General features: G+C 44.7%; 1 protein-coding gene across 3 annotated transcripts in view; it reads right to left on the bottom strand.

The window, feature by feature from the left end:
* Window positions 1–8,824: 8,824 nt before the first annotated feature.
* Window positions 8,825–16,127, bottom strand: part of PCGF5 (polycomb group ring finger 5) — a 123,812-nt gene continuing 116,509 nt past the window's right edge. For all 3 annotated transcript variants that reach the window (XM_059398125.1, XM_059398124.1, XM_059398126.1), the window contains one exon: window positions 8,825–14,547. In XM_059398125.1, the coding sequence (XP_059254108.1) occupies window positions 14,500–14,547 (48 nt within the window). In that variant the 3' untranslated portion in view covers window positions 8,825–14,499. The remainder of the gene's footprint in view (window positions 14,548–16,127) is intronic.

Raw genomic sequence — 16,127 nt, 5'->3', positions numbered from 1 at the left:
TTTTGTGAATGCTTCCCTGTAATGCTTTTTTAAAAAAACATTTGAGTAGTGAAAAAATTGGGTATTGTTAACACACCATGTAATACTAGTTTCAGGGGAACAACACAGTGATTCAATGGGGTACACATTGGGCTCTGTCCACCACAAGGATGCTTATCATCTCTTACCATGCAGTAGTATCTCCTTAGGATTTTCTTAATAACCTCTTCTTTTCTCTAGCTCACTTTGTTGTAGGAATATAGCATGTAATACATATAACACACAGAACATAAAGGTCCCCAGAGGCCATGTTAAGGATTTTGATTATCCCAAGAGCAATGGAAAGCCTTTAAAGTGCTCTCAGCAAAAGAAGGGCAGGGGGAGAGCATGGGGAAACATCATCAGACTTGCAATTTGGAAATGGTGTTGTGAAAACAGAGAATGGGCATTAGCAGGGGGGTGTGGGTAAGAATGCAGGTAGGGAACCAGAAACAAGGTTTTTCTAGCTCTCCTGTGGAGAACATGGCAGACGAGACTGTGGTGGTGGTAGACTAGATGTTGGCCACGTGAAGAGATTTTCAGGAGGCAGACCTCTTGGGCTTGGTGGATTTGATGGAAGAGGATTGTGTCCAGGAGGACCCCAAGAGTTCGGGTCTAGGGGACTGGATAGTTGGTGGTGACATTCGCTGAGTCTGGGAGTACTGGAAAAGACCCTTTGGGGAGAGAGGATTTTAGATTTTGCTTTTGCTGGTTAGTTTGAGATGTCTTTGAAACCATCAAGAGGGGCTTCTGGGAAGGCTATTGGCTATTTGGCCCAGGAGCTCAGAGGAATGATGGGCTTTGCAGAGATCAGTCTGCAGGACCTCTGAGTAGATGTGGTCATTGAAGTGTGGGCCTGGGTGAGATCCCTCAAGGAGGCTAGTTAGGCTGAGAAGAAGGGAGAAGCCAGGTCCCACCTGGAGGACTGCCCATCATTAAAGACCCAGTTGGAGAGGAAGGCATTTGTAGGCCTCAGAGTAAGCACCTCCTTAAAAATCCCAACCCAGACATCACACTTGCCTCTACCTCGCCTGCCCCTTTGTTGTTGGCCAGAGAGGAGGAAGGAGAATGTGGAGAGTTGGCAGTGAAAGCTGGGGAAAGAGACTTTTTTTCAAGAAGAAGCAGTGGTCACCATTGTTGAATTCTGCTATGGGGACAGATCATCTGGACACTGAAAAAGGAGTTTGGCTTTCTTTGTGTGCCTAGGCACCATGTGCTGTGTGAGATGGATAGACGAACGTGTTGAAGATCCCCTCATTTTGGCTTTCCACTCTTTAATAGATTCTCTGAGTGCCCCTGTCTGTCTTCACTCAGCCAGACCCAGCCGTCCTTGTCCATTTCCCTCCTCCTGGGGCAGCCCCCACCCAACCTCACACCATGGTCGTCATTTCACCATTCTTTTCATGAGAGGGGTTCTTCATTTAATTCGTCATAAATGACCCTCCTCCTGTTGTTGAACTTGCCTGATTGTTAAATCCACTCCGCAGCAGAGAAGCCTGTGGCAGGTGTAGGGTTCTCCTTTTGGGAATAACGCGTGCCAGGAGGATCCTGCTCCGCGTGGGACCAACTCGGACAAGGTGCATAATTGTTGCTTCTTCAAAGGCTCGGGGTTAAAGGCATAGGCTCTGGAATCTGACCAACGTGCGTTCAAATCCCAGCTCTGTTACTAGCTTTGTGATGTGAGGCAAATGAATTAACCTCTCTGAGCTGAGCCACAGTTTTCTTCTCTGGGGAATGAGGACCATAACCGAACCTAGGAAAGTCACGAGGCAGATTCTGTGGGCTTGGAGCTGGGCTGCAGTCCACACTTGAGAATCACAGGGCGCTTTCTGCTGCTGCTGCTGCTGCTGACCCTACCCGTCTTTGATTTTTTTTTGTTGTTGTTGGATTCTCCTGGCTTCCCCAGAAGGCCCTTGGATTCCAGATTGGCAGTGTGATTTGCCCTCAGTCTGTTGGGGAGGGAGGCACTGAAGTCTAAAATAACCTACTCCCTTCCTGCAGGAGACCCTTTTCTCTGTGCTCCCCAAATACAGCCTACCTGCCTGCCTCGCATTGGTCTGAGCACGCCGCATTTTGACCAACTGACCTATGCGTCTGTCAGCCTCACTGCACATGGAAATTTTTGTAGGACCCATCCTAGCACAGTATCTACCACAGAAGGAATGATGGCTCAGGATTAATTAACCCTGAGCGCTGAGCAGCCACATAGATGCACCCCTAAGTGTGCAAGGTTTGAAGCAAGAATGCAGATGGAGGCCATGCAGCCAGTGCCTGAAAGATTTTAATTATTTATAAAGCCTTATCCCCCAAGCCTCTGTTCTCACTCGGGACTCTGCAGACTGACCCGCAAAGGCTAGAGGAGGCCTAGTTCCCCCATGCATTTCTGCTGCCTGGGAGCCCGAGGGGTTTCATGGGCCCCCTGTGGTGAAGGGGGGATCTGGATACTAGCTCAGGCTCGCATTGGTCTGGGCTCCTGGAACCCACCTGAACCCAAGGGGGGAAACTGACTTGTCAGGATCCCCAGAGAGTCAGGGCCTCCCCAAATTATTCGAGCCAAGCAGAGGGGGTGGAGAGGGTGCAGCCTTCTGCCTAGACATTCACTTGAGGGTTGATCTGGGCACACGCTTTGACCAAGTGGTGCCCCTTCTGTGGTTCTCAAGTCGGAGACCATGACCCCACCCCCGCTCTGGCACCATCCCGTGGTCCAGTGGGTCCTATTAGATGGCATGTTCCTCTCCCCTAATTCCTGCTCACTCAGTGGGTTATTGAACTTTCAACAGTCTCCTCAAAGACCAAAAATGAGGACAACAAAAACCATGTTGTGGAGCTTGTGATATGATATGCACAAGAGGGGGCCTGCTAGAACGCTGGTGCTGGGCAGGACCCTCTGGCCCCAGTCTAGGGGTGCTGATGGAGGTACAACTGGATTTCCATGAAAAACAGCGTCTGTAGGGGCGCCTGGCTGGCTCAGTTGGGAGAGCATGTGACTCTTGATCTTAGCATTGTGAGTTCGAGCCCCATGTTGGATATAGAGATTATTTATTTATTTATTTATTTATTTATTTATTTCAATTACATTTATTTATTTTCAGCATAACAGTATTCATTATTTTTGCACCACACCCAGTACTCCATGCAATCTGTGCCCTGGATATAGAGATTATTTAAAATCTTATGGTCACCTGGGTGGCTCAGACAGTGGGGAGCCTGCTTCTTCCTCTGCCTCTGCCTGTCCCCCTGCTCATGCTCTCATGCTCTCTGTCAAATAAAAACATAAAATCCTAAAAAACAAAAAAACATACAAACCTTGGACCCCCCCCCCCACCCCCAGCTACCCCTCTGTATCTATAAGTTCATGGTATAAGAGAGTCAGCACCTTTGTTCACCTGTGCTGGGGCTGGGCCCCGGGCCAGGTGACACAGACTGCCCCGACAGCTCAGGGCGCTTGCAGCCTGGCTGGGAAGACAGATGCCGCAAAAGTCACTGGAGCGGAGTTGAATGTTACGGAAAGGGAAGTACAGGGTAAAGTCGCCAGGGCAGGGACCAGAGAGGGCAAGTGTGCCTGAGGACACACAGCTAGTGAGTGCTGAACTGGGAATGAAGTCTTCTTGGTTTTCCTCCCGGATTGCTGCTCATTTCCTTGTTACCACTCCACTCAACCCCAGAGCTCTGGGGCTGCCTCTGATGGAAACACCCAGCGGCAGCTCTGAGACACTGTTCAGTGAGCACATTTGTTAGAACCCGAAGGAGACACTATCCTTGGGCTGTTTCCAACTCACGTATTGGTCAGCGCCAGTGGGAAAACTTCCCAGAACACCCTGGCTTTACACCCAACTGCTTCTGGAGAAAGAGTTGAGAAATAAAGGCAGTTTGATGCCAGTGGGTTGTGCTGACCAGCCCAGACAGCTGGCACAAGTCCACAGTCAGGGAGAAGAGCCCTCCATGTCACACACAAGCTTGTGCAGGCCTTGCTTCTTCTGCGTAGGTCCCTGGGTGGCTCACTCTGCTCTCAGAGCACCCGAGTCCGCCATCTTGGATTCTGGTGGGTCAGACAGGATTTGGCTTTCTCTTCCTTCATTTGTACTCTGCTCTCAGGGGGCAGGTCTTGAAGGGTCTGGCCTGGGCTGGTGCCAGGGTTTAGTCCCTCAGTCTGGGCTGAGCCTGGGACTGCAAGGCGTGGTGCAGATGGCTCTCTTTTCATCTGCTGGTGCCATCAGGAGCTGAATCGTGGCTGATGGGCTGTGTGTCATCTCGCCTCTGGACACAGTGACCATGGAGAGAACCGTCTTCTCCTGGGAGCCTGGAGAGCCTCTGTTCCATTGGACATGAAGGGCATGAAGTGGAAGGAAGGTAGAGGGAAGACTCTGCTCATAACTAGTGATCATAAATGGTCTGAGGTTTCTAGTTGCCTGGTGGGCCGTCCTTCACATGCTGCAGGAGTTAAGGAGGGAGGATTTACAGAGCGGTTTCCTAGGGAGTAAGCTGGGCTGTGAACCGCATTCAAGATGGAGAGGTGGAGGGCACTGTCCCATCCACCCAGGTCCAGTGAGGGTGAGGTGTCCCAGCACCCCAGAAGGCTCACTGTGTGTTACTGTGGCTGTGGGGGCATGGTGTCCGGCATCAACACAGAGAGAGGGAACTGAAGCCCAGAAGGTGCATCTCTCTAGGTCCTAAGGCATCAGGATGGGCGAGAGAGAGAGAGAGAGTGAGTGAGTTACTGCCAGGCTAAGAAACACGGACTCCTGTTCGGCAACGGGGCAGTGTTACCTGTCTGTTTGGGACTCTCTGAGGGACCTGAGCTAGGAGCCTCTGCGAGGAGCCACTAACAAGGGATCCTGCCCAAGACCAGCTCCTGTGGAAGGTGAGAGCTGGCTGGAAGAGAAGGTGAACGTGGCTGCCAACAACCGACTGAAATCCAGGCATGACAGACCGGGAGAGGAAGCTTGAAATGCTAGGTCTGGACTGCTGGGAGCCCACTTCCAACCTGCTTGGCTCTGATGGGTTTCTGCTTCCAGACTGGGCACCAAAACCCCAGAGGAGGAGGGAAGGAGGGAAACCCCCCACCCTCTGTTTTTGGAAGGAAGGTAAACCTTTACCAGGCCCCGCTGAGGAGTAGGGAAGAAGTATCCTCCTGCAATGTGTTGGTGAACGGACTGGTGGTCCTTCTGACTTCTGAATTGAAAGCGTGTCTTATGACTTAAAGTGCATGGAGAAAGTTGTGGGGATGGCTGACGTTTTCGCCCAGTGGAAGGGGACTGGGAACAACACAAAGAAGTAGGTGTTTTAATGACATCTTGTGAGTTCTCCTTGAACGTTGCATTTGCTTCAGGGTCTCACTGAGGTAACCAGGGGAACCCACACTGGCATTGGGCTGTGTGTTTCCTCCCCCCAACCCCCTGACGCCTGGGACACGACAGGGCTGTGTAAGGCCTGGGGGAGAGGGCATGCAGAACCAGCCCTGGAGAGGGAGGATGGGGGGGCTCCTGAACAAGGCCTCTGAGCAGGTATGGGGGGCTGGGCCTCCAGGATGGAGGAGGGGCCTCACTGGGCAAGGCTGGGGCCTTGGCAGGGGCGGGTCCCATGGGAGCTCTGGTGACGGCCCTGGACTGGACTGGTGGTTAAGGCTTTTCAGGATCCTTGCTCCTACTTGCTCCAAACAGGCTCCCCTCCCTGTCCCCGCTCCCGTCACCTGCCCACTGAGGGTTCCCTAAGGCAGAGTGGGAGCTCGCGTGTGGCTGCTGCTCTCTGGTTCACAGCTTCTTCCCACCCTCTTGGTCTGCATTCCCCACCCCCATCTACAGCTTCACCCATGAAATTTGGGCTACACGGAACGTGGGCCCGCTGGGGCTGGGCTGCGGCTGATGTGTATGGGGAACCTTTTCTCCACAGCAGCTTAAGTTCACCTTGAGGGGCACTGACACTGGCCTGGGTCTCTTGGGTTTTTCTTACCTGCTCTAGGCTTTAACCAGTTTCCGTTTGTTCTAGGCCCTAGCCCTCTAATGCAAAGTCTAGTCTCTGCAAAGCTCCCAGAGTGACAATTTTAAAATATAAAAGAGATATCAGTCCCCTGTTTAAAATCTTCCTATCATGCTCTGAGTAAAATACAAGATTCTCATAGGACCGAAAACTATCTATAGGACCTGACCTCTGCCGCCTTCTCCAGAATGCGCTCCCGTTGCTCTCTGCCTTGTCACTCCTCACTGGCCACACCAGCTCCCTGCAGACGGCTGGGCTGCATGGAGGTCTCCATGCTCATTCTTGCCCTCAGGAATATGCTTCCCCTTGTCCTTCGTCTGGCTTGCTCTGGCTTCTCTTTCAGGTCGTGGCTTAAGCATCATCATCTCAGAAAGTTCTGGACCTCCCATTCTTATATGCTTCCTTACCACTCTTTTTATTATGTATTTACTGTGTTTGTTCAACGTCTATCTCTTCCTAGAGATAGGATGACCTGAGCTTCCTAGAGATTGGGGTGGCCATCTGTTTGACTGCCGACATCCCGAGCCCAGCACAGTGCTGGCTCAGAATACAGCGGGTGCTCCAAACAGTGTGCAGACCCCAGGACTAGCAGGCATGCTGTCCTCTCAGGCACATGCTGGCTAGTGAGTTGTCCAGGAGGGGCCCGGAGGGCCTGAGCATGATCTTTAGATGCCTGAACTCTCAGACCCACAGGATCACCTTTGGACCAAGAAAGGCCTGTGTTGGACACCCAGGTATATTCTGGGGATTACTTAGACTTACATCCACATCACTAAAATGGGGGCTAAAATAAGTTTATCCTGCTGATTAAATGGGGGTGAAAGAGAGGGAAGACCCTATCCAGTGCCTGCCACGTGCTGACCCCGGGCTGGGCCCTCTCTGCATGAGCGTGTTGGTTGGGAGTGAGTTCTGTGAGCCGCTGTGATGGGAACAGTGCAGGGTGAGCAAGGTTTGAGTTCTCTGACCACCTTTTAGCTCCCAGCAAGTCGGGGAGAACAGTTGTGCAACACTGGGTCCACCTGTGACCAGCAGTTGGAGAAGAAACATGGTGCTACGCCTTCCTGTTTCCCCCAGCCCTGCTCTGAGCATGTCCTGGGGCATCTCATTCCCTCTCGAGCCCATGGGGTGAGTTGTTACTGTCCTGCTTTACCATCTTTACCACGAGGACACGGAGACTCAGCCGGGTTAAGTAAACTGCTGGGAGTCACACAACAGAACGACCTTGAATTTAAACCCTGGTTTACGGGCACCCCGTGGCTATTATGAACTGAAGGGTGTCTCCCCAAATTCGTTAGGTTGAAGCCCTAGACCCCAGTACCTTAGACCCTGACTTGAGCTAGGGCCTTAAGGAGGCGATGAAGTTGGATGAGGTTGTGAGGGTGGGGCCTAAATCCAGTAAGACTGTCCTCACGCGCAGGGGAGGGACACCTGGCGACTGTTGTCAGCATCCCCTTCTCCCTGCAATCTGGATCCGCGGCCTGTGGTTTGCTGGGTGCCAGTTAAGATGCAGATGGCTTGTGTGAGGGTGTGGATATCACAGGACGGCTCTCCGCATCCCTCCCCAAGCTCAGGCTCTCCATGGGAGGACAAACCTCCGTTCCCGCACTTGCCATGAGGAATGATGAGAAGGGAGAGTCTGGATGTGCCTGCTTGGGTTGCTAGGATCTGAGTGGTCCGAGTAGGGCTTTGGGCTGTAGGAGCTGGTGCTGTGTGTGGACGGTCTCTTCTGGACATGGTTCTCCACTTGACTGTGTGGAGATGACTGGCACCCCAAACTCCACAGCAGGGGCTTAGGTGTCTGGCAGGGTTCTCTGTGGCTTCCTGCAGAATACTGCCTGCAAACCCCCTGCCCGCACAGAAAGCCGAAGCCGCTCCCACTTCTCAGCCTCCGCGCCCAAGATCCCCCTAGTCCTCTCTAGTGAAAAGATCTGCACCGGAGCCTGTGTTGACAAAATGCTTCTAAGAACCGAGACACTGTAACCCCTTTTCTCAAGTGGCGGTTGGGCAGAAACTGCTCAGCAGGTCACAAATCTGTTTTCTCTTCTCCTCGGGGCAACAGAGCTTTCCCTGAGGCCCGCACCTCCGTAAGGGAGGCCCTGTGACAGAGTCCCTGGCCAGCCAGCAAGCGCCATGGAACCGAGGTACAGTGTGCTGCCTTTCCCCGCACTTTCCCTGCACCGTCCTCTCCTTGTGTCACTTCCCCTTCTGCAACTTGGCCTTGAAGGGGGTGAAGCTGAAAGGAGGGAGGAGTCAAACTGTGCTCAGAGGATGCTACTTTCCACATCTCACTCCAAGGCCTGAGGTTTCTAGCCGCTAACATCAGCCAGCGCTCGGCACCAGAGGGGCAGTGAGAGGGGAAGAGCTGAGTCACCGCAGCCTTCCTGGCTGGGATGCCTGCCTTCCCCTCCCAGGGCAAGAACACGCGGGGGCTTTTAATGAAACTGAACTAGTCCCTAACTGGCTGAAGCAAGCAGTCTGTCTTTCAGTTCACTTGGGCCCTTCTTTGATACTCTGTCACTTTCAAAGGGTTATTTAGATTTGATTGAACTAACAAAATAAATTGTTCTAAAGTGTGTGTGTGCAGACCTCAAGTATACCCATTGTCTTAAAACTAAACAGCTCAGGAATAAATAAAATCTTTAAAAAAAAAACCAAAACAAACAAAAAAACCAGAAAACAAAAAAACAGAACAAAAACTAAACAGCTCAAGAATCTTGAGAGCATATCTATGCTCTCACATATTCATCAGATTTTAATGAAATTTGCTATGGTAGAAATTAATAGAGGCTGCAATCTACAACTAACATTAAGGATGACAGACAACAATAAATTATGCAATCAAAAATTTAATAACAAAGATACTATTTTTAACATGGTCAAATATACTTGGCTAAGTCCAGATTTTAAAAAACAAAAGAATCTAGCCCAACAGTACAACCATACACCTTTTTTATACAGAACATTCCATAGATCAACAGAAAATACATTTGAGCACAAAAATAAAAAATATTTAAAGAGAATCTCTAAGCAGCATTTTATTTCTGCAAAACAGACATATATCTTGTACTGATTAAATATCTACAAGTGCTTTTCCTTTACAAAAATACATATATTCTTAATAGACTAAGTCATTAACAATGACCTGGTAATCTTTCACTTCAATTTGAATGATTTATAAGCTAAATCTTACAACCACAAAAAGGTTTTTATCTGTATTAAGATGTTACCACTTTTGACAAAAAAAGCTTAAAATATCTTATATTTCAAAGGAAAATTAGCAACATAACTGTACAATATATTCTAGGATGGTTCTGTCACATGAGGGCTACTCTATTAAAAACTGGTGCTTGCTGTTGTGTTGCCAGATGTGGGAAGGCCGCAGACACTGGCGCTCTCCCACAAGCTCTTATCGTGGGCCACAGCTTCGTAAGGACACTTAGGCCCCCATCCCCATTCTAAAAAATACAGCAAAAGAAAACCGACCCCCCCAAAATGGTAGGCTGATCCCATGACATTTCTAACATGTAGAACTTCTGCCTGTTCCAGTGGACTGAGGGGAAGTCTAGGGATAGACGATCTGTTTCCTAGCTCTACATTGCCCAGAAATATTTAATCTTCATTTGTTCTAGATTAGTTTCTTACTCCACAAAGCTCTGAAAGGTGAAAGAAAACTAGACCCAGTATTTTAACACCTCTGTTTCATTTGATTCTCTATTTGAAGAGAATTAAAACTAAAGGGATTTCTGAATGTCTCAGTATTGAATCCTAGAAAAAGGGGCATAATGAGTATACATATTTGAATGAGCATTTAAAATAAATTATATTTAAGTTTAATTTCATAACTTTCTGAAAAGGAAGTGCTTAAGCATTTTAATTCTATTTGCAAATACAGTAAGGATAGTGAGTAAACATACTATTTGTGAAGACTACATTACATGGGGAAGAGAATAATTTCAAATTACTGGGAAAATGTCTTTGCTTTAAGAAAAAACCATAAACATCTTGTATTTAAGTGCATTTTAATGAACTTTCAATCTGACATTTTTCCATCAAAATACTATACACAATACTAGGTATATCAAGTAAATCCAGAATTGGCTGGTTATTTTGTGCTTTCAAAAGGGTTTCTGAGTCTCTAGAATATTTAATATTTTTCAGGTTTTCACAGACCAGATCTGGCAGACATGTTACGTTCCTTAGGGCAGGGATATAAATCTTAAAGTATTAAGAGCATTTTCATGTTTTCTCATCCCAAACATTAAAGTTATGACGAACTCCTTCATTTTTTGCAATTCCTATAACCAAAGTCTTACTGGTCCTAAGGCTTAGCCTGTTGGAAGATTCCTTATGATAAGCCAGAGTGTGTAACAGAGTGTCTCCAAGGAGGTCTGTCTAGTGGCTGATCAGAGAGACTGAACCGTGTGAGCTGTACCTTCAAGGTGGCCCCGGTGTCCGCTCACAAGGAAAATGGGGGTGGGGGGTGGCAATGCTTCCTTGATGCATATACGCTCTCGATCTGGGACCCACTGTGCCAAGCTGGGCTGTGCGGCTAAATTCTAATCACAATAAAGTAATCACTGAGAAACAGGACAAAGAGTTACTTTAAAAAATAATAGGCTTTTATGAAAAATTTGCTTTTGGATACAAAAAAAGCATTTACTTATGGAAGTCTAATAGAATGTACTATTTTTCTATACATGTAAGCAGCATGGTCAGCACTTCTACTAAAGTTTGCCTTTAGTAAAATTTCTTCTGTTATTAAGACCCCAGGAACTAAATGAACCTAGTTTTAGTTTATATGGCCTCCATGAAATGGATTAAAGAGCTTCTCAAATTAAGAGTTTAAATTTTCCATTTTAGTTTTCTTTTCAAAGGATGCATTTCTCCCCCTTGCATCCAGGGCGAGCCAATTGTGGTGTTTCATCTCTTTCTCACCTTTGAGGATTTCCCAAGACCTATCGAGTGATGCTGGAAAAACGAGAGACATATTTGAAAGGAAGTGTGCTCTGATTATTGCAAGAAAAACCCACATTTGATTGATCTCATCACAAAAATTCAGTTTAAAGCCTTTCTTTGGTGATATTTTAGTAGTTACTCAAGGTTATTGAGTTACTAACTATATAAAATTAAACTGCAACCTAAAAAGTTCCAACCTCCAAACTGTTAAAACTGTCTCTCTTACCATGGTTATTAATCAAAAGTAGAATGTCTTTGGTGATCTCTATTTCTTATGAAAATCTTTGAAAAAGAGATTACTTTAACTTTAGTGCCTAGTTAGATACAAAACCATTCATAAGAGACAGGTACAGATAACTCAAAGTTTATGCAACAAATCTAAACAGAAATGCACTTTAGCAATGAGGCACTTTCTCTTAAAGATTTCAGTAAAGCTAAACAGCTCACAAAATTATATAACACACTTCCCCCCACCTTAGAGAGTCATTTAAATTTAGATTAAATTGGAGTGTATAATGTAGTTGAGCAAACTCATTACATTTATAAAACGTGGCATATTCGTATGGGACATATTTCCAATGAATAAAGAAATAATACACTTTTAGAAAAGTAATTAAAAGATATTACCCAAGGTACCTGCACCCCAGACTGAAAGACCTTATATTACCTCATCAATAAGCCTTTTAGTTCATTTTTTATACTTCTTAAAGTGTTTAGTTAATCTAGAGAAAAGGCTATATTCTGATTCTCTTATTAATGGATGTGATGACCCCAGCTAAAGTGGGATCTATAGGTCACAGTCCTTCTTTATACCCTGGGTTCCTTGACCCTCTTACATCTCTGATATCTAAGGCAGAGAAAACAGATGGTAAAATCTTTTATGGAAGTAAAGTTCTTTCAGTTCTTTGCTTAAGAAACAATAGATTAAAAAATTTTAACTTGATTCCCCAATTTTGTGGATTCAAATGATTATTTCTACAGGTTATTTATATAAAGACTTTTATTAGTACCCTAAGCTGATAAAACTAACCACAAAAGTTGCCTATATATTTTTTTCTGTACCTAGTTTCTTACAAATTCCACAATCTGACTTAGGGGATAATTAGTGTATTGCTAGACATGATAGTAGTCCCATACTTAGAAAATCATAGTTGAATATACCAAAAGAAGTCGGTTGAAGAAGTCTATGGTTCTTAATAGTAACATTGTATTACTCAGGACCATCACAAAATGAGTACCTTTCCCTAACTCGTAACTGATACCTTCCTTTACTTAAGGTTTTCTTTCACATGTTTTGGCACATATTCCATTGCATTTCAGTAAAAATGTTAACAGGTTAACATGGAATAATGGAGTTTTATATAAAACTATTCTCAATCCCATAATTGCTTCCTATGTATTTCCTTGGAAAAGAGTGAAATTACACGAGATGAGGCAGCAACAGGCCAGATTGAAAGATTTCAGGTATACAAAACTGATTTAAGGCTGTAAGTTTGGCTGGAGACCCAATCACATGCAGGTCTCATTTGTGGTTTTTAAAATGCACTCTCAATCCATTTGAGTTAATTAACTTCCATATGTAAAACACCATTTTAAACACTGACTGCGATTTTAAAATTTCTTAGAGATGTCAGGGAACTGGATTTCATAGCACAGCAAAATAATTTCTGTAGCAGAGAGTAAATTCTGTTCTTGGTTGAGTGTAACCTAACCATTTTTACAGCGTTAACAAAAATCTGCCTTTTAAATTCTGCTTGTGAGTCCTTCCAGGCACAAACACAATCTAACAAAATGAAATTCAGAGAGCATTGCCATAACCTTTGTCACAAAAGTCAAAACAAAAACAATAGAAGACTTTAATACAGACTAACTTGAAACAAAGACACATGGAAGAGATAATTATGAAGTTTCAGCCTTTTATGTTGTGAAATATATCAAGATTTAGCTGTATTTTGTATGTTTTTTAGAGTTGTACAATGTTACAAGAAGCATTTTGAGATTCAGAAGGCATTAATCCGTGATACATTTTACTGGAAAATGTAGCACATCTATAATGTATACAGTATAAAAACTATGTGTGTAACACACAGATTGTGCTCATGTCAGATTTCTAAAAGAGTTTTCCTAACTTTCAAGATTTTTCCTAAGTTTTAGAGGTTAACTTGTTTATTTTGAAGCAATTAATAAAACTTGATTTCCAAAGAAGTTTTTTGAAAACAACTGTAAATTTTAAAAGGTTTAAAATGAAGTTCTTCGTATAATTTAAGGTAACAAGACTTTCTTTGACTTGCAGACTAATCTCAAAATGAATGGAAGACTTAACAAAACTGCAAAATCAAGGACATTATCACAGCTCTGAACTTAATGAATTTACGTAAAAAACCAGAATCCCGTTTCCCCCTGATTACTACAGGATCTAAAATGAAATATCCTCAAACCATTAATTTCGGTTAGCATATTTACCTACTACACAGCATTTATTCTATTTTACGCATATGGTTTGGAAATGTGATAGGTAACTAACAGTTTTGATTGGTAATTGCCTTGAGACTTCTGAAATCCATAAAATAGCTAATGTTACCTGCTCTAAAAGTCCTAATATTTAAAATCATCCTAACCCTCTGCATGCCACAATGACACACACCTAAGGCCAACTTAAAAAGAGAGACACCACACTCATTAAATGGGAGCCACAATATAATGATGCACACAGAAAACAGGCTATACACAGTGACGTTTCATGAAGCAGCACCTGCATTTCATAAGGCATTATGAAAGTTTGACCTTACTGATGCATTAATTTTGTTAGAGTAAATGTGACCAGTTGTCAACGTCTTGAATGGTTGTGAATCCAACCTCAGGTCTCCACGAAGTCCCTCCCATTTTCCATCCTGAGGGCTAAGCTGCTCTCTTTGTGCAACTGGCAGACTACACAGCTGGAGGACTGAAAAAGTCTACCGCTATCATGTGCTCTAGGGATAAGAATGATTGGCATTCTTCCCCAAAGACTTGCATACTCAAGAGTGAACTATTTCACACACAAAAAGCTTACTGAGAACAGGACAGTGGCTCAAAAACCATTCTTCTAAATACTTTTCCATACAAAAAAACTTCAAGAGACAGTAATTATTTCTTGTACAGTACTCTAAACAAAAGTTAATAAAATATTAAGTATGTGAACACTGCAACACCACACAGAGTCATAGTACTAGTGTAATCAAACATCAGGACAGTCTGGGAACAGGCAAGCAAGCTACGTGGGAGGCTGGACCGTGGCTGCACAACTAGCTGATGCCAACCCTGGCCGTACTGGACACCGTGAGACGGCAAAGATACCTTATGCAAGTGGTTCAGTAGCAGAATGGCACTTGGTTCACTCTTAATAGAAACAACATAAATGTAACTGACAATTTAGAGACAGACAAATGGCCTTATTTGCATGCTGAAAATCTGGTTGTGTCCCTCTTGTCCACACACCATTCACTGTGCGATCTGTTGATGAGTAAACAAAGTGCAGGATTCATCTCGGGGGGATCGAGGCCCCTTGGTCTAACCGAAATCAATTCTTGGTCGATACTGCAATACCATGGGGTAGGACTACAAAATAAAAACAGGATGATGAATGAGACGGTGTTTACATGAAAGCAATAAAGATTATATATAAAAGATTTTTAGAATACAGCATTCTACTTTGCAATATTTCCTGGTACTAGTGATTATGACAATTAAATGAAGACTAGTTACCTTTAAAATTATTTTTAAGTTGTCTTTTTTTTTTTTCCCCCAGAATCAGTGAAGTTTTCTGTACTCTATGTAACAAAGGTCAAGTTCAAAGTCTCACTGATGTCACACCAGCTGGGTATGTGACCATTACTAATGTAACACTTAGCAAGGGCCAGGGGAGGACTGAAGGTTCTGGGCTCTGCATAAAGGCATTCGTTCCATCGATCGTTAACCAGGTGGGGCTGGATTCCACCCAGAGCTGCTGTCTGTGGCAGCCCACTGAGTCACAAGGTAACAGACCTCTTGCTATGAATCAGTGAACCTGGGACAGTTTTCATGAATCACATTTTTTAAAAGTTAAGTTTGACACCTTTTTCTTTTTAACATTTAAACTTTAATGGTCCTTTAAAAAATGCTGAAAAACAAGTAGGTGTCCTCTCAACAGTTAGTTGATACAACTATATTCACTGTGGACTCTTCTATAATTGAAAGAAAGGTTCAGGTGGTCCTTGGTTGTTCTGACTCTGGAGAAGGTGTCCTACATCACCACACTAGAGATGGAAGTGCCTCCTGCATGTGAGAGGCACGTGCCACACAGCCACCTCTGTATTTGTCCTGCGATTTGACTATCATTTAGAACCTAAACATCAGAGTCAGAAAGGTCTGGAGAACCAATGGTTTTCCTTTTTCTGAAAGCTGCAGAGTCCCTTTTAAAAATGCAATTTTGAGGTGCAACTTCTATGAAACCAAAAGACAGTGTGGAGACTGTCACTGATGGTTCCCCTTCATCTCCGTGTAGGTGAACATAAATCTCTAGGAAAGAAAATTGTGTACTTTTTCATACATGTGAGAGAGATGGACCGAGGTTCTATAATCCTAAAAAATGACCATTTCCGTACTGATCTTAGCTATGTTATATACTGAGAAGACTCGTCATTGGAGTCTTTTCCCATTCAGCTCAGGATGGGAATGAAAATTTCTAGATCTTGCCCTTTCCAGCTGAGGACGTTAGGTGATGCCAACACCAGTCCTAAGGGCTGGCATAAAAGTCACAGTCTCTCAAGATTTCCATGGTCTAAATCTATTTTGATTTAAATTTTGTTTACTTGTTTTTACTTAAAATTTGTTCCTTCTAAATGAGAGTGTCTGGGAGAGGCACAGGAATCTGCATTTTATAAAAAACCTCCCTGGGTTTTCTGAAGCTCAGCCAGATGTGGAAACTGCTGCACAGGCATCCTACCCTAACTTGGATACTTCCCATTCTCTCTGGCCCAAGAGGCAGCTTGCCCCCTGTCACAACTATCTTCCTGGCTGTGCTCTCCAATATGGACTGTTGAATCGCATACTTTTGGCAAATAATTAAGCCACTCGTTCTAGAATCCCTTCATAATATATAGAAGAATCCATCACTGATTCTACTGGGATAAAGGTAGAGAGGGAAGTGAAATGGCTCA

Source organism: Mustela nigripes, chromosome 4 (genome assembly GCF_022355385.1).
Source record: "Mustela nigripes isolate SB6536 chromosome 4, MUSNIG.SB6536, whole genome shotgun sequence".
Lineage (NCBI taxonomy): Eukaryota > Metazoa > Chordata > Mammalia > Carnivora > Mustelidae > Mustela > Mustela nigripes.
The sequence above is the reverse complement of the archived record's forward strand: the minus strand, read 5'-3'. Positions and strand labels throughout refer to the sequence as shown.